At 39.4% G+C, this 22,010-nt stretch overlaps 1 protein-coding gene across 1 annotated transcript in view; it reads right to left on the minus strand.

Annotated features, from left to right (window-relative positions):
- The window catches only part of astn2 (astrotactin 2), a 295,245-nt gene that overhangs the window by 159,269 nt on the left and 113,966 nt on the right, over window positions 1-22,010 (minus strand). The window contains exon 9 of the mRNA XM_028602252.1: window positions 2,993-3,064. Within this exon, the coding sequence (XP_028458053.1) occupies window positions 2,993-3,064 (72 nt within the window). The remainder of the gene's footprint in view (window positions 1-2,992; window positions 3,065-22,010) is intronic.

A 22,010-nucleotide genomic window follows, 5' to 3' on the forward strand; every position in this document is an offset into this window, starting at 1 on the left:
TAATCGCTAATAAATATTTACTCTTCTGTAAGAGGCAAAAGCTTTACCTCCACAGGGATGTTACGCTTCTAAGTGCTGTCAGTTGGTATTTGTGTCTTATAAAAAATGCAGTGCAATTGCGAGAAAGAGTGGTAGTACATTTTTTGGACTCACATATGGTGATGAATTTCTTCTTCCAAGTTTCAAATCAATTATCTGCTAAAAGTAACATTTGGACATGAGTGAAAGATAAAAATTAAAATCTTCCACTGACAGATCCCAGGTGTCAGCAGAGGTGAGAATAAACCTTCTGAGACATATTGGAGTGATTGTACAATAAATCATTGGTCATGATAAACAATAAGCTAGCTCACTTTTTTTAATTGTTTACGCTACAATTTTGATTACTTTTTTACTTTTCATGTGAACAACCGAGTGCAACACTGTGAAAGCCATGATACAACCCAGTATAACATGCCCCATTCCTCCCACACAAATAATTTATGACTCCTAGGTTGCTGTTGTTTTTAAGATTTAGTGTGTAACTTTTTAATATTAATGAACGTCCGTTACATTCAAGCCATTGCCAAATTAGTTGCTATGAAGCTAATCAAGACTATCAGCTCCACACAACACTCTCTGTATTTCTTAGTATGGCTATGTTCAGAAGATTGTGTCGTCCGGTGACTTTTGCATGTGGAAACTCAAGTGAACATAATTACCTCTTCTGAAGAGTCCATAACGTTTACCTTGTCCTCAAGGTCAAGGTAACTTTATTGTCCCCGAGGGGCCTCCGTGGCTACCATGGTGGCTACTAGCAACTGCGTGGGGGAGGGGTGGGGGCGCGATCACGTAAGGCTTGTATCATGTGAACGCCCCGACAGTGTCGTTATCATTACTTAGAATTCCTCATGGGGGAGACAGAAACTATGCACTATAGCTTTAAAGATTTGTTTTGCCATTTTAGCCCTTCGTTTGATTGGACAGCTTAGACATGAAGGGGGAGAGAGAGGGGAAATGATAGAGCTGGGCGATATGGAGAAAATCAAATATAACAATATTTTGGACCAAACACCTCAATATTGATACTGTAGGGTTGATTTACACAATGAGGTTTTTGACTAATACTCATCAGTAATAAGGATAAGATGACTAAGTGGGTAAAGGCAAGTAATAAAACAGCTAGAACATTCTGGTAAATTCAGAAAATTCCATCACTATACTGTAACGCAGCCTTTAATGATATAATGATATCCAAAATCTAAAACGATATCTAATCTTGTATCACGATATCAAAATAATATCGGTATATTGCCCAGCCCCAGTAAATGACATGCTGTAAAGATGTCTGATAAATATCGGCCCACTGCTTATTTTTAAAGCCCTCTGTGACAAAAGCTTGTCACAAAATACTTTCAAATATTTAATCAGTTACAAATTGTACACATCAGGGGGGACACGTTGCAAAGACTGGGCACTGAAATATAATAACTTCTTTCTGAAATCAATGGATGGTAGAGCACATTCACGGCATTCAAGCAATTGATTGATTCAGGAATATTGCAGGAATATTGCATTGTGTAAAAACTAGATTGGAGAAAGTCAATCATCTAATATTTAACTACAGTATATTCTCATTGACAGCAGACTATGGAAACATGGGTTAATTACTCTTTCTAAGCTGGTACACTCACAGAGGAAAATAAATAAATTATAAGAAAAATGTAGTTTCTCAGCTTCTAGCTAGGACACTGTTTAAATACAGAAAGGTATAAGGGGTGCATAAGGGACACTCAACCTTTTTTTTATTCACCTTAAAAACTGTTCTTTTCTTTTAAACCTCAAACCTTCCTAAAAGCAGTTTATTGTCAACAATAGAGCAACATATTCTCTCTTCCTTGTTTACTACACAGTCATAAATCCTGTGCAACTGCGGAGCAATGCAGGTAAAATTCCATTCTTTACTCACTCCATAAACATTATGTCATACTTAGCTCATGAAAATATGCCATAAAGATTTTAGACTTAAAAGTTCGATTAAGTCTGTGTAAAAAGTTCGTACAGAAAGCTGTAGTCACTCTTTTGGTCTGGTGCACTTAAACAGGTCGAGAGTGGAGTTGGATTTTGAGTGTGAGAGTCTGGCGGCATTTGGAGAGCAGAGCCAACCAAGGCAATGTGGTGTAAAATTGGTTCTGAATTTATGCATCATGTTGGATCATGCCAAGTGAGGTGGTTGACAGAGATGAAGGAAGAGAGACATGAACAGAGAGTCGAACAAAAATAAAAAAGGAACAGCGACGGATTCACAGATCAGTCTTAAAATATTACTTGTTCACACTGTAAAAAACAAAACGTGTTACTTTAAAGGGCAACTAATATATAGCATTTTCAGGATTATACTTGAATTTTGTGTTTGTACTAGAACATGTTTACATGCTTTAATGTTAAAAAAAAAACTTTATTTTTCTCATACTGCCCATGGCTGCAGCACCTGTATTCACCCTCTGTATGAGACGCTCTGTAGGAGCGCCTGTCCCTCCTTCCGAAAAAGCCCAGTCTGCTCTGATTAGCCAGCACGCTTCCTGGAATGTCCGGAGCCTCCGCTCTGCTTTTCACTAGTTGAAGCTGGAGCTACTGCACCAGAATTTGGGGAGAAATTACCAGCATTGGTCAAGATTACAGCATGTCACGTTAGCATGTAGCTACTTAGCTAATAGTTAGCAGTATGCCAACGTTAGATTGTAGTGGAAGGAAGCAGCACTTTCTACCTTCAAAATTCGCAGATAAAGGCTTCTGAACCAAACACTACCCAATCAGACATGTATCAGCAGTAATGCAACCCGGAATTGGGGAGAATTTAACAACACTGGCAGACAATGACATTGTTTACTGCCGTTAGCCTGTAGTTACATGGGACAATGTTAACACCGCAGTGGCTTTAAAAAAAAAAAAAAAAAAACACTTCACTCCTGCCTACTTGGAGCAGATGACCAGTCATAGAAGGCCGGCTTACCCCCAATTTCCACCGACAGCGTAACGGCTGCGGATCCGCTCCGGAACGGTGGCGGAGTCATTAGGTTTCCATTAAAGTCAATGTGTGTATTTCCACTGCAGAAGTCCTCTATGAGCTTACATTATTTGCGTAAGTGCCTCATCAGTGTGTCAGTGAAGCTCAGTACAGTCATAGACTCCAATACAACAGCGCCCTCTAGAGTCACAAAATTCGACAGGTCACAGAATTTGGTGCAACACCAGCACAGCTCCGTCGATCCGCAGCCCTCTGGAGCAGATACGCAGAGCTTCTATTTTTGCCGGAGAGAGCTCCGCAGCAATTCAACACATGGCAGATAGGTCCGCAGACGTTCTGCATTCAGTGGAAATCCTGGAGTTAGAGTTACGTAAGACTTAACAGAGAGTAGAAAAAAAACGGTTGAAATCCTACCGTTTTGGGCTTTAGCGGAAAGGGGGGAGGGACTGAGAAGTTGTCGATGTTCACATTTTTTGGCTAAGTCCTGGATCTACGCAATCCTACCTTTAATTGGCTGCTAAAACGGCAGTGGCAAAACATATTGCTCTATAATCATCAACATATTTAGTTTTTTAGCCAAAGGCATTATGTTTTTGAGTTGTTCATCTGTATGTATGTATGTCCGTCCGTCCCATTCTTGTGGACGTTCCTGAGATATGGCACAAACTTCCACTGGGATTCAAGGATGAACTGATTAGAATTAGGTGGTCAAAGGTCAATGTCACTGTGACTTCACATAACACATTTTATCCATAACTCAATGGCGCTAACTATGACAACATTTCACACGTCTAATAGGATAAAATTATGACGTGATGACATTTAATACTTAAAAGGTCAAATAAACTCTGAAATCATAATGTTGTGTAAAAATAATTTTTCGGCCATTATTCAACACCATAACTCAGGGAGAGATTGTGACCATGTTTTACATTTGGTCAGACACTGAATTGGTAACACTAATCATCGTGCCTACCTTGAAACTGTGATGATTGTATAGATCTTGAACATTCAACATTATGGCATATTAAAAAAGGGATCAAGTTCTTTCATTGACTAACCAATTTGCCTTCCCTTTTGTCTACATTTGGAACTTGTATCCCGCACAACACACTGAGGTGAGATGTGATTTTATAGTCTGAGAGCATATGCTTTTTTGCACAAAAAAAACATGCTGTTGTGATACCTGAGGAAGAATGTTAATGATGCCTTTGCCTTTTCAAACTATAGGAGTCTCAATACCGGTGACTGAGGAGAATGTAATGAATAATGCATATTTTCTTCTAAGATATTTTTTGGGCATTTTAGGCCTTCATTTGTATGGGGCAGCTGAAGATGTGAAAGGGGTGAGACAGGGGGAATGACATGCAGCAAAGGGCCGCAGGTCAGAGTAGAGCCGCGGCCGATGCGTTGAGGAGAATACCTCTATATATGGGCGCGTGCTCTACCAGGGAGCTACCCAGGCACCCTAATAATGTATATTTTCAAGAAAGTTTTACACCATTCCAAAGTGTTGATTTAAAGTAATTGAGAAGTAATTATAACATTTTTTACATTTTATATTTAACTGTATATAAATGTGATTTATTTTTTGCAGGGAAAATAGTGAGTCGGTTATAGGCACAGTTTTGCAACAAAACAATACAACGATAGAGTAATGCAGATGGAGGCAAAGCAGATTGACAGATGAGGATACAAAAAAGACCTAGAGGACTCTTAAATGATCTAAAGGACTTCTGGATTGTGAGAGGGACTGTGAAAGCGGGATGCCCCAGTAATTGAAATTTGTAGTACAGACATGCTGGAGTTTAGCCTTAGTGTTCTGGGAGTTGATGTTTCTATGTGACAGTTTGGAAGGTAGAACCGCTGAGAGAGAGAGAAAAGCAAGATCAAGACAAAAGAAAATTCACTGGAAGAGGAAGAAACATTTTGAAAAAGGAAGAAAAGCAGTGAAATAGGAAAGACCTAGGGCCAGATTTCTAAAGACTTATGCACCTTGTTTCAGATGTATTCTTCTGTGTGTTATTTATCAAACGAGTGTCCTAGCCTGGAAGCACAATTCAACTGTCAACACACACACACACACACACACACACACACACACACACACACACACACACACACACACACACACACACACACACACACACACACAGTCTGTCAACGCACCCGCACCTTTTGTGTGATCGGTGCAATGTTACCCCATATCCTTTATGCATATGTATTTGAAGGAGGATCATGCAAATGATAGAAATATATAATTGACTTTATATTCCTGTGGGTTTACCAAGCTTAATTCCTAGGTCTCTTTTAGTTAGTTGCAAAGGCCTATTAAAGGAAGGCTTTGAAAATCTAACTGGCCAGTTTTTTTTTCAAATCTCAATGACAGCAGAAAAAAGGTGAACATATTACAAAAGATGTGCAAGGGAGCTGAACTACACTTGTTTAAAATACAAAAGAACAGCTTCACAGACAGGAAAAATACATTACTGATCATTTTACAATACCACAAAGAGAGTTGAGACTGTGTGTACTGTAGTTATTTAACTTGAAATTGATTTTGATGTCCACTGAGCTGCTAATGCACCGTGGCAATTGCTCTTTCTTGATAATTCATTTACATTTTGGTGGCCGTTTCTTTATTTTCTTACATATGTTTTGTCATTTAATCTCTTTTCCTTCACCTCAGAAGTTAATGTATTCATTCCAACTGCACAGATTTTACAAACCTTTTATAGATGAAATAGCAGACTTAGTTAATGTTTTCTTACAGTATATCTCAATTCATAAGGGAGTCACATTTCATCACAAAGCAGTCCAAATCTTAAATTAATTTTCTAATTTCTAAAATTTAAAAACAATAATATTAATTATAAGTTGATCAAAGAAAGCTTCTTAAGTATCTGGGAAATGATTAAGTGTGAGAGAGTGTGAGTTTTAATTAGTGATTACTTGACATTAGTTCTTACATATTTTTTTATCTTTTAGCGCGCTCGTATTTTCACTCATTGATTAATATGTTAATGTAGCTATAAGTTGATTATTGCAGATATGGGCCAACATAAAACAGGGACCGTAAAAGTAGAAAACCAAAAAAAAAACAGAGAAAGGGAAAAGAATAAAACAGCTATAAACAAATGCTTTGCAGGCAAAAGGAGAATGAGATGTCACAACTATATACTGAAGCAAGGATTATGTGATTTGGTGTTAAAAGGGTTTAAAGGAGAAGGTAAGACAGTGTGACCGCTAAATGGTGAGAAAACACAGAGGGCTAGATTTATCAAGCCGTTTGCGCCTGTTTCCAGGCGTTAATTGTTCGCAAAGACTGCCTTAACCGATTTGGGCTACTTACAAACAGGGCGCACTTGGGTAAAATTGCAGATTGCCTGCCACATGAGCGAGAAGAGACAAGTTGCGCTTTCAATATGCGTTCGTGGGAGGGTAAGTGGGGAAAGTGGGAGTTCCACCCAAAAAGGCGGGAGGATACGCCTAAAGTGCGATTATATATTCCGTGGTATTTACAAAGACTGCCAGTAAGAGCGCGCCTCTATTCTGCGGGGGAAATTCTCCGCCTCTTAAAAGCAGGTGTAAACCAGCCGCAAGCGGGTTTCCTCATATGCCTCCTGGGGAAATGGCTGCAGTAATAGCAAGACGAAGATAGGCCAAGCTGAAAAGATTTTTGCCACAAGGATCACACTTTTTCAGTGGAGTGAACACGAAATCATTAAGCGTAACAGATTAAGCAGCCATGCAATATTAGAGTTACTGGAAGAAATCAAAGATGACACTGAATCTCCGACTCAGTGTTCACATTACATTCCAGCAGTTGTTAAACTCCTCGCTACATTACAAATGAGCATCAGGATCATTTGAAACAGTCATAGCATCAGCAGTGGGAGTATCGCAGTCTGCCCTCAGCCGTATCATAGCACCACTACCGCTTTGCTACAGCGCTCTTACAATTTACGGTATAGTGGGCGGAGAAAGGCGCTGATTACCGGATGAACTGGATGTTTGGTAAATACGACGTAAACTGAAGTATCACAGCGTGCGCTTTCTGCGGGTTGGCCATGGCGCTGATAACACTACATTCACAAATGTATGTAGATCTGGCCCAGAAAGTTCAGGAGAGAGAGAGAGAGAGAGAGAGAGAGAGAGAGAGAGAGAGAGATAGAAGCAGACTGTTTTCCAATCCTTCCTGAAATGAGAATGATTAATAGTTATGGTAGAGCATTGACGTGAAGTGATGAGTTTATTCTGAATAGTAAAAACTAATCATCTTCTGCATAGGAGGAGGGCACATCACACTCTGGTAGTACAATAATATACTGTATTTACTGCAGCACAAAAAACAGCTCACACTAGAAAACCTAGCAAAGCATGGAACAAATATAGAGTAAGACTGAGAGAGCAAGACGATTGCATTAAACTCCAATACTATTCACATTACCATGGATTTCCCACCACTTTGTGAGTAGAAATAATTGTTTCTCAATTTACACTCTTATTTGTGATTATTTCTTATGTATCTATTCTTGGGAGCCTTTTGTTGTGTCTTCCTAGACTGACAGGACATTAATCCTTGCATGCGCCTCTGCCACAACAACCATCTCCAAAACCAACCAAGTAATAGTGAGTGGAAGTAATGGACCCAAATACAGCCCAAAGTTGTTTTGTGTGTTGTGTTGTTTTCAGAGGCAGTAGATCAGGGACAGACCTCAAAGTAAAAAGTCTATTCTATGCAGATGACTTGGGACTAGTTTCAGGTTTTCGTAAAGTATTCTATGATAGTCTACAGAATATCTTTTGGTTTTGGACAAAAGAAATCCGTCTGGGCTCTGGGAAATTGTGATAAGCATTCTTTACTATTTTGGACAACAACACGACAATTCATTTATCAAGAAATAATCAACAGATTAATCTTTAATGAAAATTGCTTTTGGCAGACATTCATTATACTGTAGTGAATGTGCTGAAACACTAGGTTTGGGTATCGTTTGGGTTTTTTCCGATACCGGTGCTAAAGCGATACTTTTAAAACGGTGCCGGTGCCTAAACCGGTGCCTGAACCAAAATATATATATTTATAATATATATAATATAAAATATATAAGGAACACAAAACGACAGTTGGCGACATTAAAGAACGGCTTGTTTATTGCTAAGGCCATATGGTCACAATTAAATGATTGATTAATAATGTAATAACAATAACAAGACTTATTTCACCAGTAAATTGCTGGTAAACGACAAAAACAAGAACCAGATGGGAAAGGGGTATTTTAAAATAACTTAAAGGTCCCATGGCATGACAATGTCACTTTATGAGGTTTTTTAACATTAATATGAGTTCCCCCAGCCTGCCTATGGTCCCCCAGTGGCTAGAAATGGCGATAGCTGTAAACCGAGCCCTGGGTATCCTGCTCTGTCTTTGAGAAAATGAAAGCTCAGATGGGCCAATCTGGAATCTTGCTCCTTATGAGGTCATAATGAGCCCCCCCTCTCTCCTCCTTAATAGCTACAGACACAGAAATGGCACATACTAAGGAAAGCTCATTGTGGGATTGGCTCTAGTGGCTGTAATTCTGCATCAAGGTGGAATTCCGGGAAAGACACTTCAGATACAGTATTTGGGGACCACTAAGGTCTATATAAAAGCATCCAAAGAGCATCATGTCATGGGACCTTTAAAATGCACCACAAGGCTGGCGAGTTTGAAGTAAACGCACCGTTTGTGTTGTTTTTCTGACAATGGCAGCTGCAGTCAGACTGTTACGTCCCGGTGTTGGGATCCTCTACAGGGAAATACAGTCACACTTTACACCGCGTAACGTAAGCTGTCAGCATTTTAACCATTGTGTTTAATCCAGCTACTAGCTAACGGGTAACGTAGCGTCCCATACAGCGATCCTTCGAAAAAAAAAAAAAAAAAAAGCCAGGCACCGAAATGAGGCACCGAAATTTTTGTTCTTATTCGCTCTTGTTACTACCGTTTACGTCGGAACCTGTGCCCCTATTGGCACCACGTTTCAGTACCCAACTCTATGAAACACACAGGTTAGAAGACATTCTCTGTCCTATAATACAGATGTCAAAGTATTAGCTTTTTCTTAGACATATTTAGCAAAATATTATTACAGCTGACTGCACACAATGTTAAATGTAGCGTTTTTTTTTCATTTGTCAGGCTCATCTAAGTCTTAAAGGTGCTCTAAGTGATGTTGGGTGACAGCACTTCTTGTTGACGTTTGAAGTATTTTCAAACAAAACAAGGCTAGCTCGCCCCTCCCTCCTCCTCATCCCGTCCCCTCTCCCTTCCTTCCGTGCTTCCAATCCCTATCCCCGAATCCTTCTTGTCAGTTATTGGCTGGAACGCTGGAAGACTGTTATGTTTCGTGGTGCAGGTTGGTACAATTTGTTGTTGTTAGCGTTTGTGGGCTGTCTTCAGAGACCACGTTTTTTTACAGTGTGTTCAGGGGACAGGCAGCTCGCGGATAGTGAGGAGATGTTTGCTGTATGTGACAAAAAATGTTGTAGCATAAAAAATGCGTGACATTGATTCGAGCACCTTTAAAGATGGAAAACAAGCAGGGCTGCAAACCACTGTAAAACAGATTCAAAGACAGAATCAAATTCACTGGTCAAGCTTGTGCTCGCACATATGGGTGATTTGACTCCTGCTGTCAACCAATGAACACGGAAACATCCCACAGTTATTATATTTAGGATGAATGTATATACAGAAAAACATGAAGCCAAACCAACATAAATATACACAGTGGGTGAATGATGTACTGGGTACCTGTCTGGTTGGTAACTCTACAGGAGTGCCAGAGTATATGGCATGGCAAAGAAGGCTGAAATGAATAGTGTATGGATTGTGCAATAAATTATATATAGAGGTTAGCTACAGAACAGCACCCATGGAGTTGAACTGCCATAAAGGACACCCAGTCCTCCTTAAAAACACTGGGCAGATGTTTGTCGACACAAGTACCTGAACCTGATTTATTTAAATGTTATGACCTGAATGTATGTGACGTCTTGTTTTGTTGTTATTGTTAAAACTGACTTCAATGAACAAACAGCTCTCCAAATTGTTACCATGTGCAATGACAACAAGGCTATCTGTCTATCTAATTTTAAGGGCAGCCTTATTTCTCATTATGTATAATGGATATACAGTGCGTCACGTGTATGTGTTGCATTTAATACTGCCTATGTGAATTAACTGGGGCAATCCTACTTGCCAAACAATATTTCTTTTATTTGAAATGAAAAGGTTGAGTGTAGCTTTTCCAGAATAACACCCATATAATTATACAGACATGTGAATCAATAACAACATGCCGGGGCAAGATAGTTCTGAGAGGAAAAATCTTTCACGGGTCAGCCTGTGCCTTTGTTGGTGTGAAAAAAGATTGGGAAGAAAATAGTTAATATAAGAGAGCACCATGTCTGCTTTTGAATCTGCTGACATGTAGCTTGTGCATTCAGATGCTTTTGTGTTCATTAATACTGTATGTGCATGAGGCTGTACTCTCATTTACTGCACGCATATTTGTGCATGTAACTCTGACGACTCTCACAACTTCAATGAGACCTCAGTGGCTTTTGTGACTATAAGCAAGATAAACTGTCTTGACGTATGGCTGCTGGACTTGCAGCTAAATGTCAGCTTGTGTGTATACTGTACAGTGCATATGCGTTTCTATATGCATACTTAGATGCTTATACTTAGATGTGTGCCTGAGTACTTATTTCTGTGACAATGTGTTTGTGAGTAAATTAAGCTGACAGCAACACCAGTCCCCACATGGCTCAGCAACTGGTAATCACATTAAGGCACAGCTGCATTAAACAGTCAGTTCTGACGTATGTACATTTACCATTTATAATGCACAAGACAATATCTGAGAGGCTGCAAGAGCAAATTTGAGAAGTTGTATACATCTGGTTGTATGTGCAGAAAAATATATTAAATGTATTTTAGCGACTATAAATACAAATCTTGCAACTTTACTGTATCAAATGAATTATTGACTTAAAATTTAGATCATGATTGATAAAAACAGTAGTATGAATTCTTAACCATGGCCAGAGCTTCAAATGATGAGATAAACATGTTTCAGAGAAATCCCTATGAGCAAAAACCTGAGATTTCCCAGTGTTCTGAACGTTCCGCTTTCAACGCTTTTTCCTACTATCGGCTTGGTGTCACGTAACATCGAGCCAGGCTTTTATGATTGATCCAGGCATGCAATTTCAGTTTTTTTAGGCTAGTGCTATGTTTACATAGGACTAACTACATGCTAAGTCAGGGAAAGCTGTAATCTTGGCTGCCATTGTTGTTAATTTCTCCCCAATTTCGTGTCACATTACTGCTGAAACACATCCGGTTGGGTAGTATTTGATTTAGAAGCCTTTATTGGTGATTTTTCACGTTACAAAGTCCTGCTGCGTTGTAGTCAGTCTCAGGCTCGGAGTGCAACCATAGACAGTATATAATGGACCAATAGACCCTGTTGATCTGGACGGAGACCAGTGAAGGCTATTAGAAGCACTTTTCCGGTGATCTCTTGCTTTACTGCGCAACCTCCAACTGAGAGAGACGACGTAAATGTGACGTGAGCAACGTGTCTGAAAGTTGTAAGTCTTCTGGTAGCTGTGCCAAGATAAATCTCAATCATTCCCAATCTTACAGAGACGGAGAGCGTAGGTATATGTAAGGAGATAACATGGGCACAGGCTAATTATTGCTAACTAAAATACTAGTTAACATTAGTAATTAAAACTAAACAGCGCATGTAAGTAGAAACTGCCTGCGAGCTTCTCCTGTACTATACGGTAATTCCTCTACTATGTGACACAATCGTTAGCCTATTTTTACAAAAACCTCTGCTACGTAGCCATAACGTGAGGTACAAGGTAATGGAGCCTTTTATACATTGTCCTGTTTCTTCAGAAATAAACAATGGACAAACAGAGTCTTTAAACGCTTCAGATGTAAAGTTATTCGCTGTCAAGTGACGTCAAAATGAATGCTAGTCAGTGGAATGCTAACGGGAGGTGATCTCTTTGTAGCATCAAAATGGCGCCATAGGAGGTTCGAGTTCTGAAGCGAAGCTTACCCCCTTGAGTGCAACAGCAGCTGAGATGGAAGCACGCTGACGAATGAGAGCAGACTGGGGTTTTTTCGGGATGGTGGCTTAAAGAGACAGCGCTCCAACATAGTGTCTCAGACTGAGGGTGAATACAGGTGCAGCAGCCGTGGGCAGTATGATAAAAAAGTGTTTTTTGTAAACATGTTCTAGTAGAATCACAAAATACAAGTTAACATCTGAAAACAGCATATAATAGGTCTCCTTAAAATAGAATTTACTGATACTTAACTAATGCTTCATAATGTGTAGCACAAATTTGTTAAATATGCATTTCTCCAAGAAAATCCATCCACCTGACAGGCATGGCATATTAGGATGCTGATTTCACAGCATGATTATTACAAAGGTGTGCCATGGGCTCGTCACAATAAAGGCCACTCTAAAACATGCAGTTTTATCACAAAACACAATGCCACAGATGTGGCAAGTTTTGAGGGAGCGTGCCATTGTCATGCTGACTGCAGGAATGTCCACCAGAGCTGTTGCAGTGAATTGAATGTTCATAAGTCGTCTCCCATGTAGTTTCTGAGACATTAGCAGTATATCCACATAACATCCGCCGACCACGTGTAACCACACTAGCCAAGGACCTCCACATCCAGCTTCTTCAAGTGCAAGATTGTCTGAGATCAGCTCCCCAGACATATGATGCAACAATTGATTTGCACAGCACAAGAATTTTTTGCACAAACTATCAGAAACCGTCTCAGGAAAGCTCATCTGTGAGCTCGTCATCCTCAGCAGGGTCTTCACCCTGACTGCAGTGCGTCATAACTGACTTGAGTGGGCAAATGATTATGTTCAATGGCAGATGGCACTGGAGAATTTTTTTTTTTCACAGATAACTCCTGTGACAAAAAAATGCATATCTGTAGCCCTAGTCATGTGAAATCGATAGTTCAGAGATACATTTCTTTTTTCAAGATGAACTGCACATTTTAGAGTAATCTTTTATTGTGACTTGCCCAAGACACAGGTAATAGGCATGCTGCGTAATCAGCATCTTGATATGCCAATTCTGTCAGGTGGATGGATTATCTTTGCAAAGGAGAAGTGCTTACTAACACAGATTCAAATACATTTGTGCACAAAACTTGAGAGAAATAAGCCTTTTGTGTGGATAGAAAAAATCTTTGATCTTTTGTTTCAACTCGTAAAAAATGGAAGCAAAAACAAACATGTTAGGTTTATATTTTTGTTCAGTGTAGAATGACTGGAGAAATTGGGCTCTATTCTGGTGAAACTTAAAGCAAAAACAAACACAAGCACAGGCTGGAGGGGTCAGGATCCGGAAGGTAGGCCTAACGCGTTCCATTCCGCCGTGCTGCACCGAGCAAAGGGTTTCACTCCTTAAACCAGAAAATCAGAGAGATAGAAGGAAATTCAGGAGGTAGAGCCTGTGATTTGCTTTCTTTTACCCGTCTGTCCCAGTCTGTCTATTTTTTAAGTGGGAATTACATGTTGGCACTGGATGACCACAAGTATGTCACGGCGGTAGCTATCCTTGCCATTAACTTTCTCTCACTTATTTTTTTTCCCCCATGTCTCAGTCTCCCCCTGCTCTTTTTATCTAAATTAATCCCAATTAATATTGTTTTACTCTGCAGTTGCACAATGTATTGTTAAAAGCTCTGCACATACCCAATCCTACTATACATAAACAACCTATGCTGAAAAGTTATTACAGAGGGCATTACCAAATAAGCCCTGCCGACACATTTTACAACCTAAATTTATGAGTTGCAACCTGTTATACAGGAGAGAAAGGACTTGAAAAGGTGGGAGGCTTAACAAGGCACCACTTGGCTCTTCTACTCAAGTGGACTCAGTGTTTGTACACACACCTCTATATTTTTTATTGTATCTCTCCTGCATCGAGAACACACCTGCCAATTTGGAGCTAATAAGCAAATGGTAAATCTCAGGGATGTCAGATATGCGATTGCTGTTGGCTGTTAAGTGGCCCTTGGCACCCGGCTGTATGTCGTTTTATCACCTGTCACCAACCAGCTTGTTCAGTGGTAAAGCCACAGAGGGTGGCATAGGATGGCAGCTGTCACCCAAAAAGGTGTTGCCTTGCCATTTTAGCTATCCAAAATGGAGTATGAAAAAAGCAATGGCTTCTTCTCAATACTTTTTTTGTCTTTACATTAATCTGTGACATTTGCATCTTTGTAATATTAATTACTATTAATACAATATTAATATAATAAGTTGACATTGATGAGTTAAATTGGTTGTCTTTTCATCTCTTTTAGTTTGAGTCTAACAGTTTGTCAGTGAATGTAGAGCCATTCAGTAGCCAGCAGAGCAGTGAAGAAAACACACGCACAGTATGATGCTCTCAGCTGGCAAGCTGACTCTGCAGCACAACAATGTTGAAAGGGAGAAAACTGGAAGGTCATAATTATAACTCCTTGAGGTGAGGATTTATTTTGCAGTTTGTCAGTATATCAACATTGTAACTCTCAAAATATCTGGTCATCAACCACCTCAGTTACTGATATGCTCTATATTAGACCATGGGAAAGATGTTGATGCTTTAGGACAGTCTGGTACTGTCTGCCTCACAGAGACAAAAAAGGTCAGGAACTTGTTTATTGTTAAGGCCATGGTCAAAATTAAAGATTTAATAATATTGTAATAACTAAAACAATAAATTATTTCACCAGTGAATTGCTGTTGAATGACAAAAACAACCACCAGATGGGAAAATGGTATTTTACAATTACTGTGAATGCACCACGAGGCTACCTGTTTTAAGTGAACGCACCGTCTGCGTTGTTTAATTCCGGCAACTGCTGCGCTGTTAACGTTAGCTGTCAGCATTTTAACCAGGTTTAATCCAGCTGCTAGCTAAAGGTAGGCTAATGTTACATGCTTTCAGGTGTAGTGTAAAGTCAGGCACTGAAATGAGGCACTGACATTTTGCGTTCTTATTCTGTCTAGTTACTACCGTTTAGGTCGGCACGTTTCAATACTCAACCCTACTTACCAGAGTCAATAGCGTGCAGTAACTTCTAAATAATTTTAATTACTCTGCACTTTGGTTTCATCAACAGGTCGGCAAGTAGCACTCTCCAAAATAGTGCTTTGCCTGAGCCCACTAGCATCAACCTGAGTCATGTTAACTGTACTATGCTTAGCTCATAGTTGGTAGCTCAAGCTTGACGTGCTTCGGTGATATTTTAATTCGGCTTTACACAATGTGCCTATGGCTTTCAACTTGTCTACGAGCCGTCTGGGAGTTTTGGAAAATAAAAAGCGCCATTCAGAATTGTGTTGCTGCTGCATTTCTCCATCATGTCTGCAGCCTGCGGCAGGAGGATGTGTTAGGAGGAAGTATGACAGCTTGATGATAAGTAAAGGTGCGGCAAAAAGGGTCAAAATAGTAGCCTGTTAGGCACGATGTGAAGCAGAGTGAAGTGAAAATAAATTAATAAATGGCGGCATTCGATGAATGCGATTAAAAAAAATAATGTGTTATGCTCGGCCCTTAATCGCAACGCGATTAACGCGTTAATGCTGACAGCCCTAATATCAACACAATCCTTTTAGCTTGGACGTGAAAGGTTAAACTGAAATTAAAGAAGTTTTTGTAGGTTCTCATCTAAAAAAATATCTAAATGTGAAACCCTTGCTAATGTTACTTGCTGTGCTTACTCCTCCCATACCAACTAGAAGAGCTGATCTAAAAGCATAAACTACAAGTAAAAAAATAAATACTCCATTTAGAATGTGCTCCCACTTTGTATGTTTTTTTACTAGGTTCCACTGGCTTCACTCAAATGAAAGCAGCATTATCAAGCCGCACACAAAATTTGCGAATTGATGCAAATTGCTTGCACACGCATGGCCTGGCAATCAGTCATATATAGCACTCTTTCATTTGTGTTACTACTTCTTATGCATGCAATGTGTATTTTCTGGTTGAGCCCCTAAATTATACATACACTTTATTTCATTCAATAATTTGTAACAATGTCTTGCTTTTCCCTCCCTCAAAAATACGATACCAATACATATAATAAAGAAGACGCTCACGCCCCAAAATCATCTGCCTCCTCAATATTAATGCTACTGCTGTAGGAAACATCTAAAATATCCCCACACTCTCTGAGTCAAAGCATCACAGAGTGTGGTTGGGACTAAGCACTAGCGTCAACAGGTTATACTCAAAGGTGGGATCTAAAGAACCATTCTGAATTTGCTCCTGGGAAATTGAACCGCTTGAAACTTGGCTTTTTTTGCTCAGTTTTAAAAAGGACTTGAACATGACCTGCATCTGATATATACAAGTGGGGTATTCACACATATGGTCAAAGCAGATAGGATCAATATGGGTGTGTTGCCAGTAATGAAATAATGTATGTACAGTATGTGCAGAAAACAACCCTGTCTTCATTGCTACCCATTTACATTGTGCTGACAAAGGTAACTGCTGTGTGGATTTTGTTGAAAGGAAACACTTTTTTGAATCAATGAAGCACTGCATTTGTAAACCGTACCCCAAGTCACAAGGGGGTGGTCAAGGTGGATGGTGGGTGTAGAAAGCACAGGACTTTGACTCCAGAGTCCAAATCATGATCTGTCGTTAGGTTTAGGCCACAGAAGTCCTTTGGTTAGGAAAATACTGGGCTTTTTGTGGACTTTTTCTGTAATAGACCAAGACCATTATGTTTCCTTTAAAACATATTTGCAGTTGTAAATAAGTTGTATGTAAATTACCAAATTAGAGTACAGAGTGTATGGAGGAACAAAATAAGAAATCTAACCTGCTTCAACTACAGCCAGCCCAACTTCATCACAATGACCTTTAAGCAATGCGAACTTGGCTGTGACAGGGGATAAACCCCCCCCCCCCCTTTCATGGCTGTTTGATCTGCGTCCCTTCCATGTGTCAACACTAGCAGCATTCTCAACCTCTGTCACACTTCTCTGAATAAACTAATAAATAATGTTCCTCATCATTAACTGAGCAAAATGGCCGCACTCTCCACTGAACTTCAACTATGTTTCCTGGGAAGAAGGCTTAAGTACAACAGACAGCCTCTCCACACAGGCATCACGCCTCTCTTTTTTTGTTAGTCTGTCTGCACAGTCCGAGTTCGACTTTAGTGTTTGTACCCCCCCCATTAAGCAGCTACTCCTCTTCCTGTGTGCACATGGCCAAAAATCATGTAAAAGAAGTTGTGGCAGGGATTTGAGCCAATAATTCACTGACTTCAATGCAGAGAAAGGTAAGGCAAGCACTTCTTTTTTTTTTAGAGCAGTGAGATGGTTCATGGAGTCTGGGATTGGAGAAAAGCTTTATGCTGGTTATATTGATTTTAAGTAGATTTAGGAATATCAGGATTGCAAGTATAATTTAGTTATGCATATTGATGAAATGATTAGTACAATTTCATAAGGCATTTTGTCACTTTTTAAAATTAGGATTTAAACAAGTACACTACTGGTCAAAGGTTTTAGAACACCCCAGTTTTTCCGGGTTTTTTATTGAAATTCATGCAGTTTAATGTCGGTAGCTGTCTATGTGTTCATATAACTTTATACATCCTCAAACTGGCTGGAATCATTGACCACATCCTCTCCAAGGAGTGCACAATTGTCCGGGGGAAGTTCATGCAGCAACTGGCAGAGGAGCTGAGAGCCAAGTTTATGGAGGAAAAAAGGGCAGCGGCACACGGTCCGAGCAGTGCTGCACACCACAGCAGACGCCAAAACAGAGGCAGTGCCAGGTTAGGTTATAGCTAAATATTCAAATAAGATACTTGTAATTGTTATTTGGCTATTATGAGTTAAGTTGAATGAATTTCCACACCATATTTTTCGGGATATGAATGTATGAAATAATCACGGTTTACCATGATGCCATGATGTGAATTATTGAAACAGGTATTACTACTCAAATGTATAATTAAACTCATTAAAATGTACATTTTGGTGTTATTACGTTTTTTTAAAGATATCCTAACACAATACATAATGCAATTAGGTATTTATCATGAGAGATTATAGAGTTTGGAATCTGGTGGTCAAAATGACCGCTCATGGCAGTTCTAGTAGTTATGGAATTCCGGCACTTCTAGTGTTAACCCATTTCTTGTTCTCTGAAAAAGGCCTTTTTCTAAAATTCTGAAATGTACATTATTTTTCAGTTTTGGGTAACCTTAGTTTTTTTTAACCTCAGGCTGCTCACCACTTACCTTTGTACAATTTCAAGCTATTCATTGGACTTGAACTGCTAAAATTTCAATAAAAACTAGAAAAATTGGGGTGTTCTAAAACTTTTGACCAGTAGTATATGTGTATGAGATATACAGTATGGTTACATGTTGTTACGGCCACAAAAAACAAACTCAATTTAACTGTGACCGTCAACATATTGAAGAACACTAAACCCAAGGATTTGAACTACCAGTGATTTAACAAAAACTATGGGAGTCTGGAGGTCTGGCCAAAAAAAAGCATGGGCCAACCCACGTCTGTCGGACATAGGACATCCCCCCCCTAAACTATAAGAATAATGTCTAACAGAGCCGTCGCAGGCAGGGTGCAAGGCCCTGTGCAAACTTAATGTGTGACTTAAATGTGGACATACGCTCACTGTCCATGTTGCGGAAATACATGCCAAAATAGATACGATGAAAGGCATTGCCATAGAAATAGATAACGGACTAGTTAGCAGTCAGAATAATAAGTAGGGTTGGGCATCGAGAACCGATTCCTACTTGGAATCGTTTAAAAAATTACGATTCCATCGGAATCGTTTCTTTATTGGAATCTTTTGGAATCATTTGGAGGATTTGGTTTCAAATCTGATCATGGGTTCCAAATTTAGCGGCCAGTGGCTTTATTTTACATTGAAAAAGCCCCGTCAAACTGCAACCCACCTTTGAATAAAAATAAAAATGTCCTCTTATTTGTGAAATAAGCATGTGACCCGTTTCAACTCCACCACTCAAAGAATCGGAATCGATAATCGGTAAGAACCGAAATCGAAATGAACATTCGGAATTGGAATCAGAAGAGTTAATATCCAAACGATGCCCAAACCTAATAATAAGCCTTCTGACCTATGGCAAAATATTTTTAGATTTTTTTTGACAAACCAGAATTTCATTTTAGATCACATTGAGTCAAGAACATCATAAAAAGAATGTAAAAAAACGAGAACCGAGGCCCCCAGAGTCGCGAGGCCCTGTGCGGTCCCACAGTTGGCACTACCCATGTGACGGTTCTGGTGTAAACTAACAAAGAAACCTCAAAAACTAGACTACCAGACCTTCATCCAAGAAATAAACACAAAAGAAAGAAAACACCAGAAGACAACAGGGTGGTCTAAGGCTGCTTCAGTCTGAGAGAGATCGATCCCTGTCTCCCAGCCTTCCTTATGTACAGGGGGCGGGGCCACACTAACAATCCGGAATCGCATTTATGTAGAGTAAGATGTCCAATTAATTGTGTGGTGTGTAGCAAATTTTTAACACCCCATAGCTAGCCCTAGAGCAAATTTATGACTGCTTATATACTGTAAGTATCTTTATTTTACATATTTTACATTTTGTTTAGTTTGGTTAAAAACAGGTGAAAATTGGATTTAGTGGTGACCAGCCTCTTCTTGGAAACAAGCAGGGGATATAAAATCTGGGTGAAAATTGGTTCATGGGGGGTTTTGTGCAGTGAAAATTCAGTAAAAACAGATTGAATGAGTCTTTTATAATATGCGGTAAGAACTGTAACTGATAATTACTAAATGATTCGCCATAATATGAATAATATTAATTAAAGAAAATAAGCTTCAGTCAGATGGATCAACAGACATTTGTGTGATCTCTCTTTGTATTTTGTTTCTGTCTCTTTAGGTCTTTCACAAACCAAACAAATACAAAAATATTGTCGCGCACTGCCCTGACTTTGCAGTAGATCAGATATGGCCTGTTGTAGACAAGCCCTGTAGTCACTGTAATCACTGTGTTTTGTCTGCAGCAAAGATTGAGGACTGCTGAAAATGGAGCAGCTGAGCACAAAATTAATTCAGGCACTATGGAACACACGTAAGATGTGGTGCTATACACACACACACACACACACACACACACACACACACACACACTCTCTCTCTCTCATGTGCTACTTCAAAGCATCAAATAAACAAGAGAAAAGTTTGATAATAACCATAAGGTTATCCACATCGTAAGGAGCCAAAGTATTCGTTGTGACACATCAAAAAACTTCCACAGCTTCTAGCCAGCACATGGAAATACATTAACACCACAGCAGGGAATAGCATGCACAGAGGTGCATGCAAATAAGGAGCAAGTTTTTAAAACACAAATCTTAATATTTGACAAAACCATAAATGTGTTGTGACTTCAAAGTTTTTCTAGAAAGGTGGCTACACTAGAACAATGACAGTTACATTATGTGACCACAGTTTTACAAACACATGCATAATTTTCTAAAGTGGCTTTATATAGGCATTTCACAAAATATTATGAAATGCGTATTTCTTTCCATGTTTGAGGGCAGAGCAGTTCTTACAGTATATGCCAAAAAAAAATGGTTAGTGCATGTACATATAAACAACATACAAAATTAATCTGACATATTAAGGTTCATTTATTGTCATTCTCCCTTTTTGCTCCACAAGAAAAACAAACAAAACAAAAAATAAATCCACACAAATATTCTATATAACATTTTTCCATTGACTTGCAAACTGTAGGCTTGACTGTGGATTGACAGAATGACAGAAGCAAATTGCCTCTTTATACCCACAAAACTCTTTGCTGTCTACAGTACATTCAGCAGGAAGAACTGTCCACCTCGGGCCATAAATGGCCGAAGCTCTGCACCAAGCATAATAGGCGGGGGAGAGCAACACAACAGCAAAGTCTCCCACTCATACTGGTCTATTTGTAATGCTAACTGTAGGGGAAAGACAGAAGTACATCTCCAGACAAGCAACATAAAGTGCCACTCTCTTAAAGCACTGAACAAGGAACCAGACACATTAAAAAGAAAACCTTACCAAACTTCAGAGGGAGGAGACAACCAACAGCAGCTCACAACCTGTTAATCCCAGATCATTAGATCTGGTGTTCACAGACATGGAGAAAAGGCATATCCAGGGGGTTGTTGAGTACAAAAGAAGTGGCTCCTGTGTGCATCCCATTGTAATGGAATACTCCACATGGAACAAAATATTAAAGCCAACCATTGGAAATTGCTGATTTATGCACTTTGATAGCAAAATGTAACAACTTCTCTCAGGCAAGAAAGACATCATTGATTGGGCAGTTGTGAAGACAGAGTGGCTCCGCAAATCATTTCATGTGCCTTATATCCAGATATAATTTAGGTGAGAATGTATACACTGTCGGTTACATTTTCTGTAGCCACAAGTATGCATCTTCACGAGGCAGATGAGAACCTCTGTTAAAATCCCTGTGCTAAATGCAAATTTAGGTGGGACAAACCTAAGTCAAGAAAGTGGCAATAATGCCCCTAAAAGCCATTTCAAAGTCCCCTAAATAAGCGGTAGAGAACACAGCAGTGTAGCAGCCTCTTTGGTAGCCTTCTGTCTCTGGATAACATCCTAAACATCTTTTGTCAAGCTTTGTAGCAACACAAACACATGGATAAGTTGCGTGAGTGGAGTACAAATGAGATATGTTTTGCTGATGATTATGTCTGCCATTATACTTCCACTTGCTGATACTGACATAATTCGGATTGGGAGGAGTACAGACTACATATGTGGTTTGGAAAAATTGATGTCTACATATTTTTAACATCTGGCTTGAATATTGTTCTATATTAATAACCACCTC

This window comes from Perca flavescens, chromosome 16 (assembly GCF_004354835.1).
Source record: "Perca flavescens isolate YP-PL-M2 chromosome 16, PFLA_1.0, whole genome shotgun sequence".
Taxonomy (NCBI): Eukaryota; Metazoa; Chordata; class Actinopteri; order Perciformes; family Percidae; genus Perca; species Perca flavescens.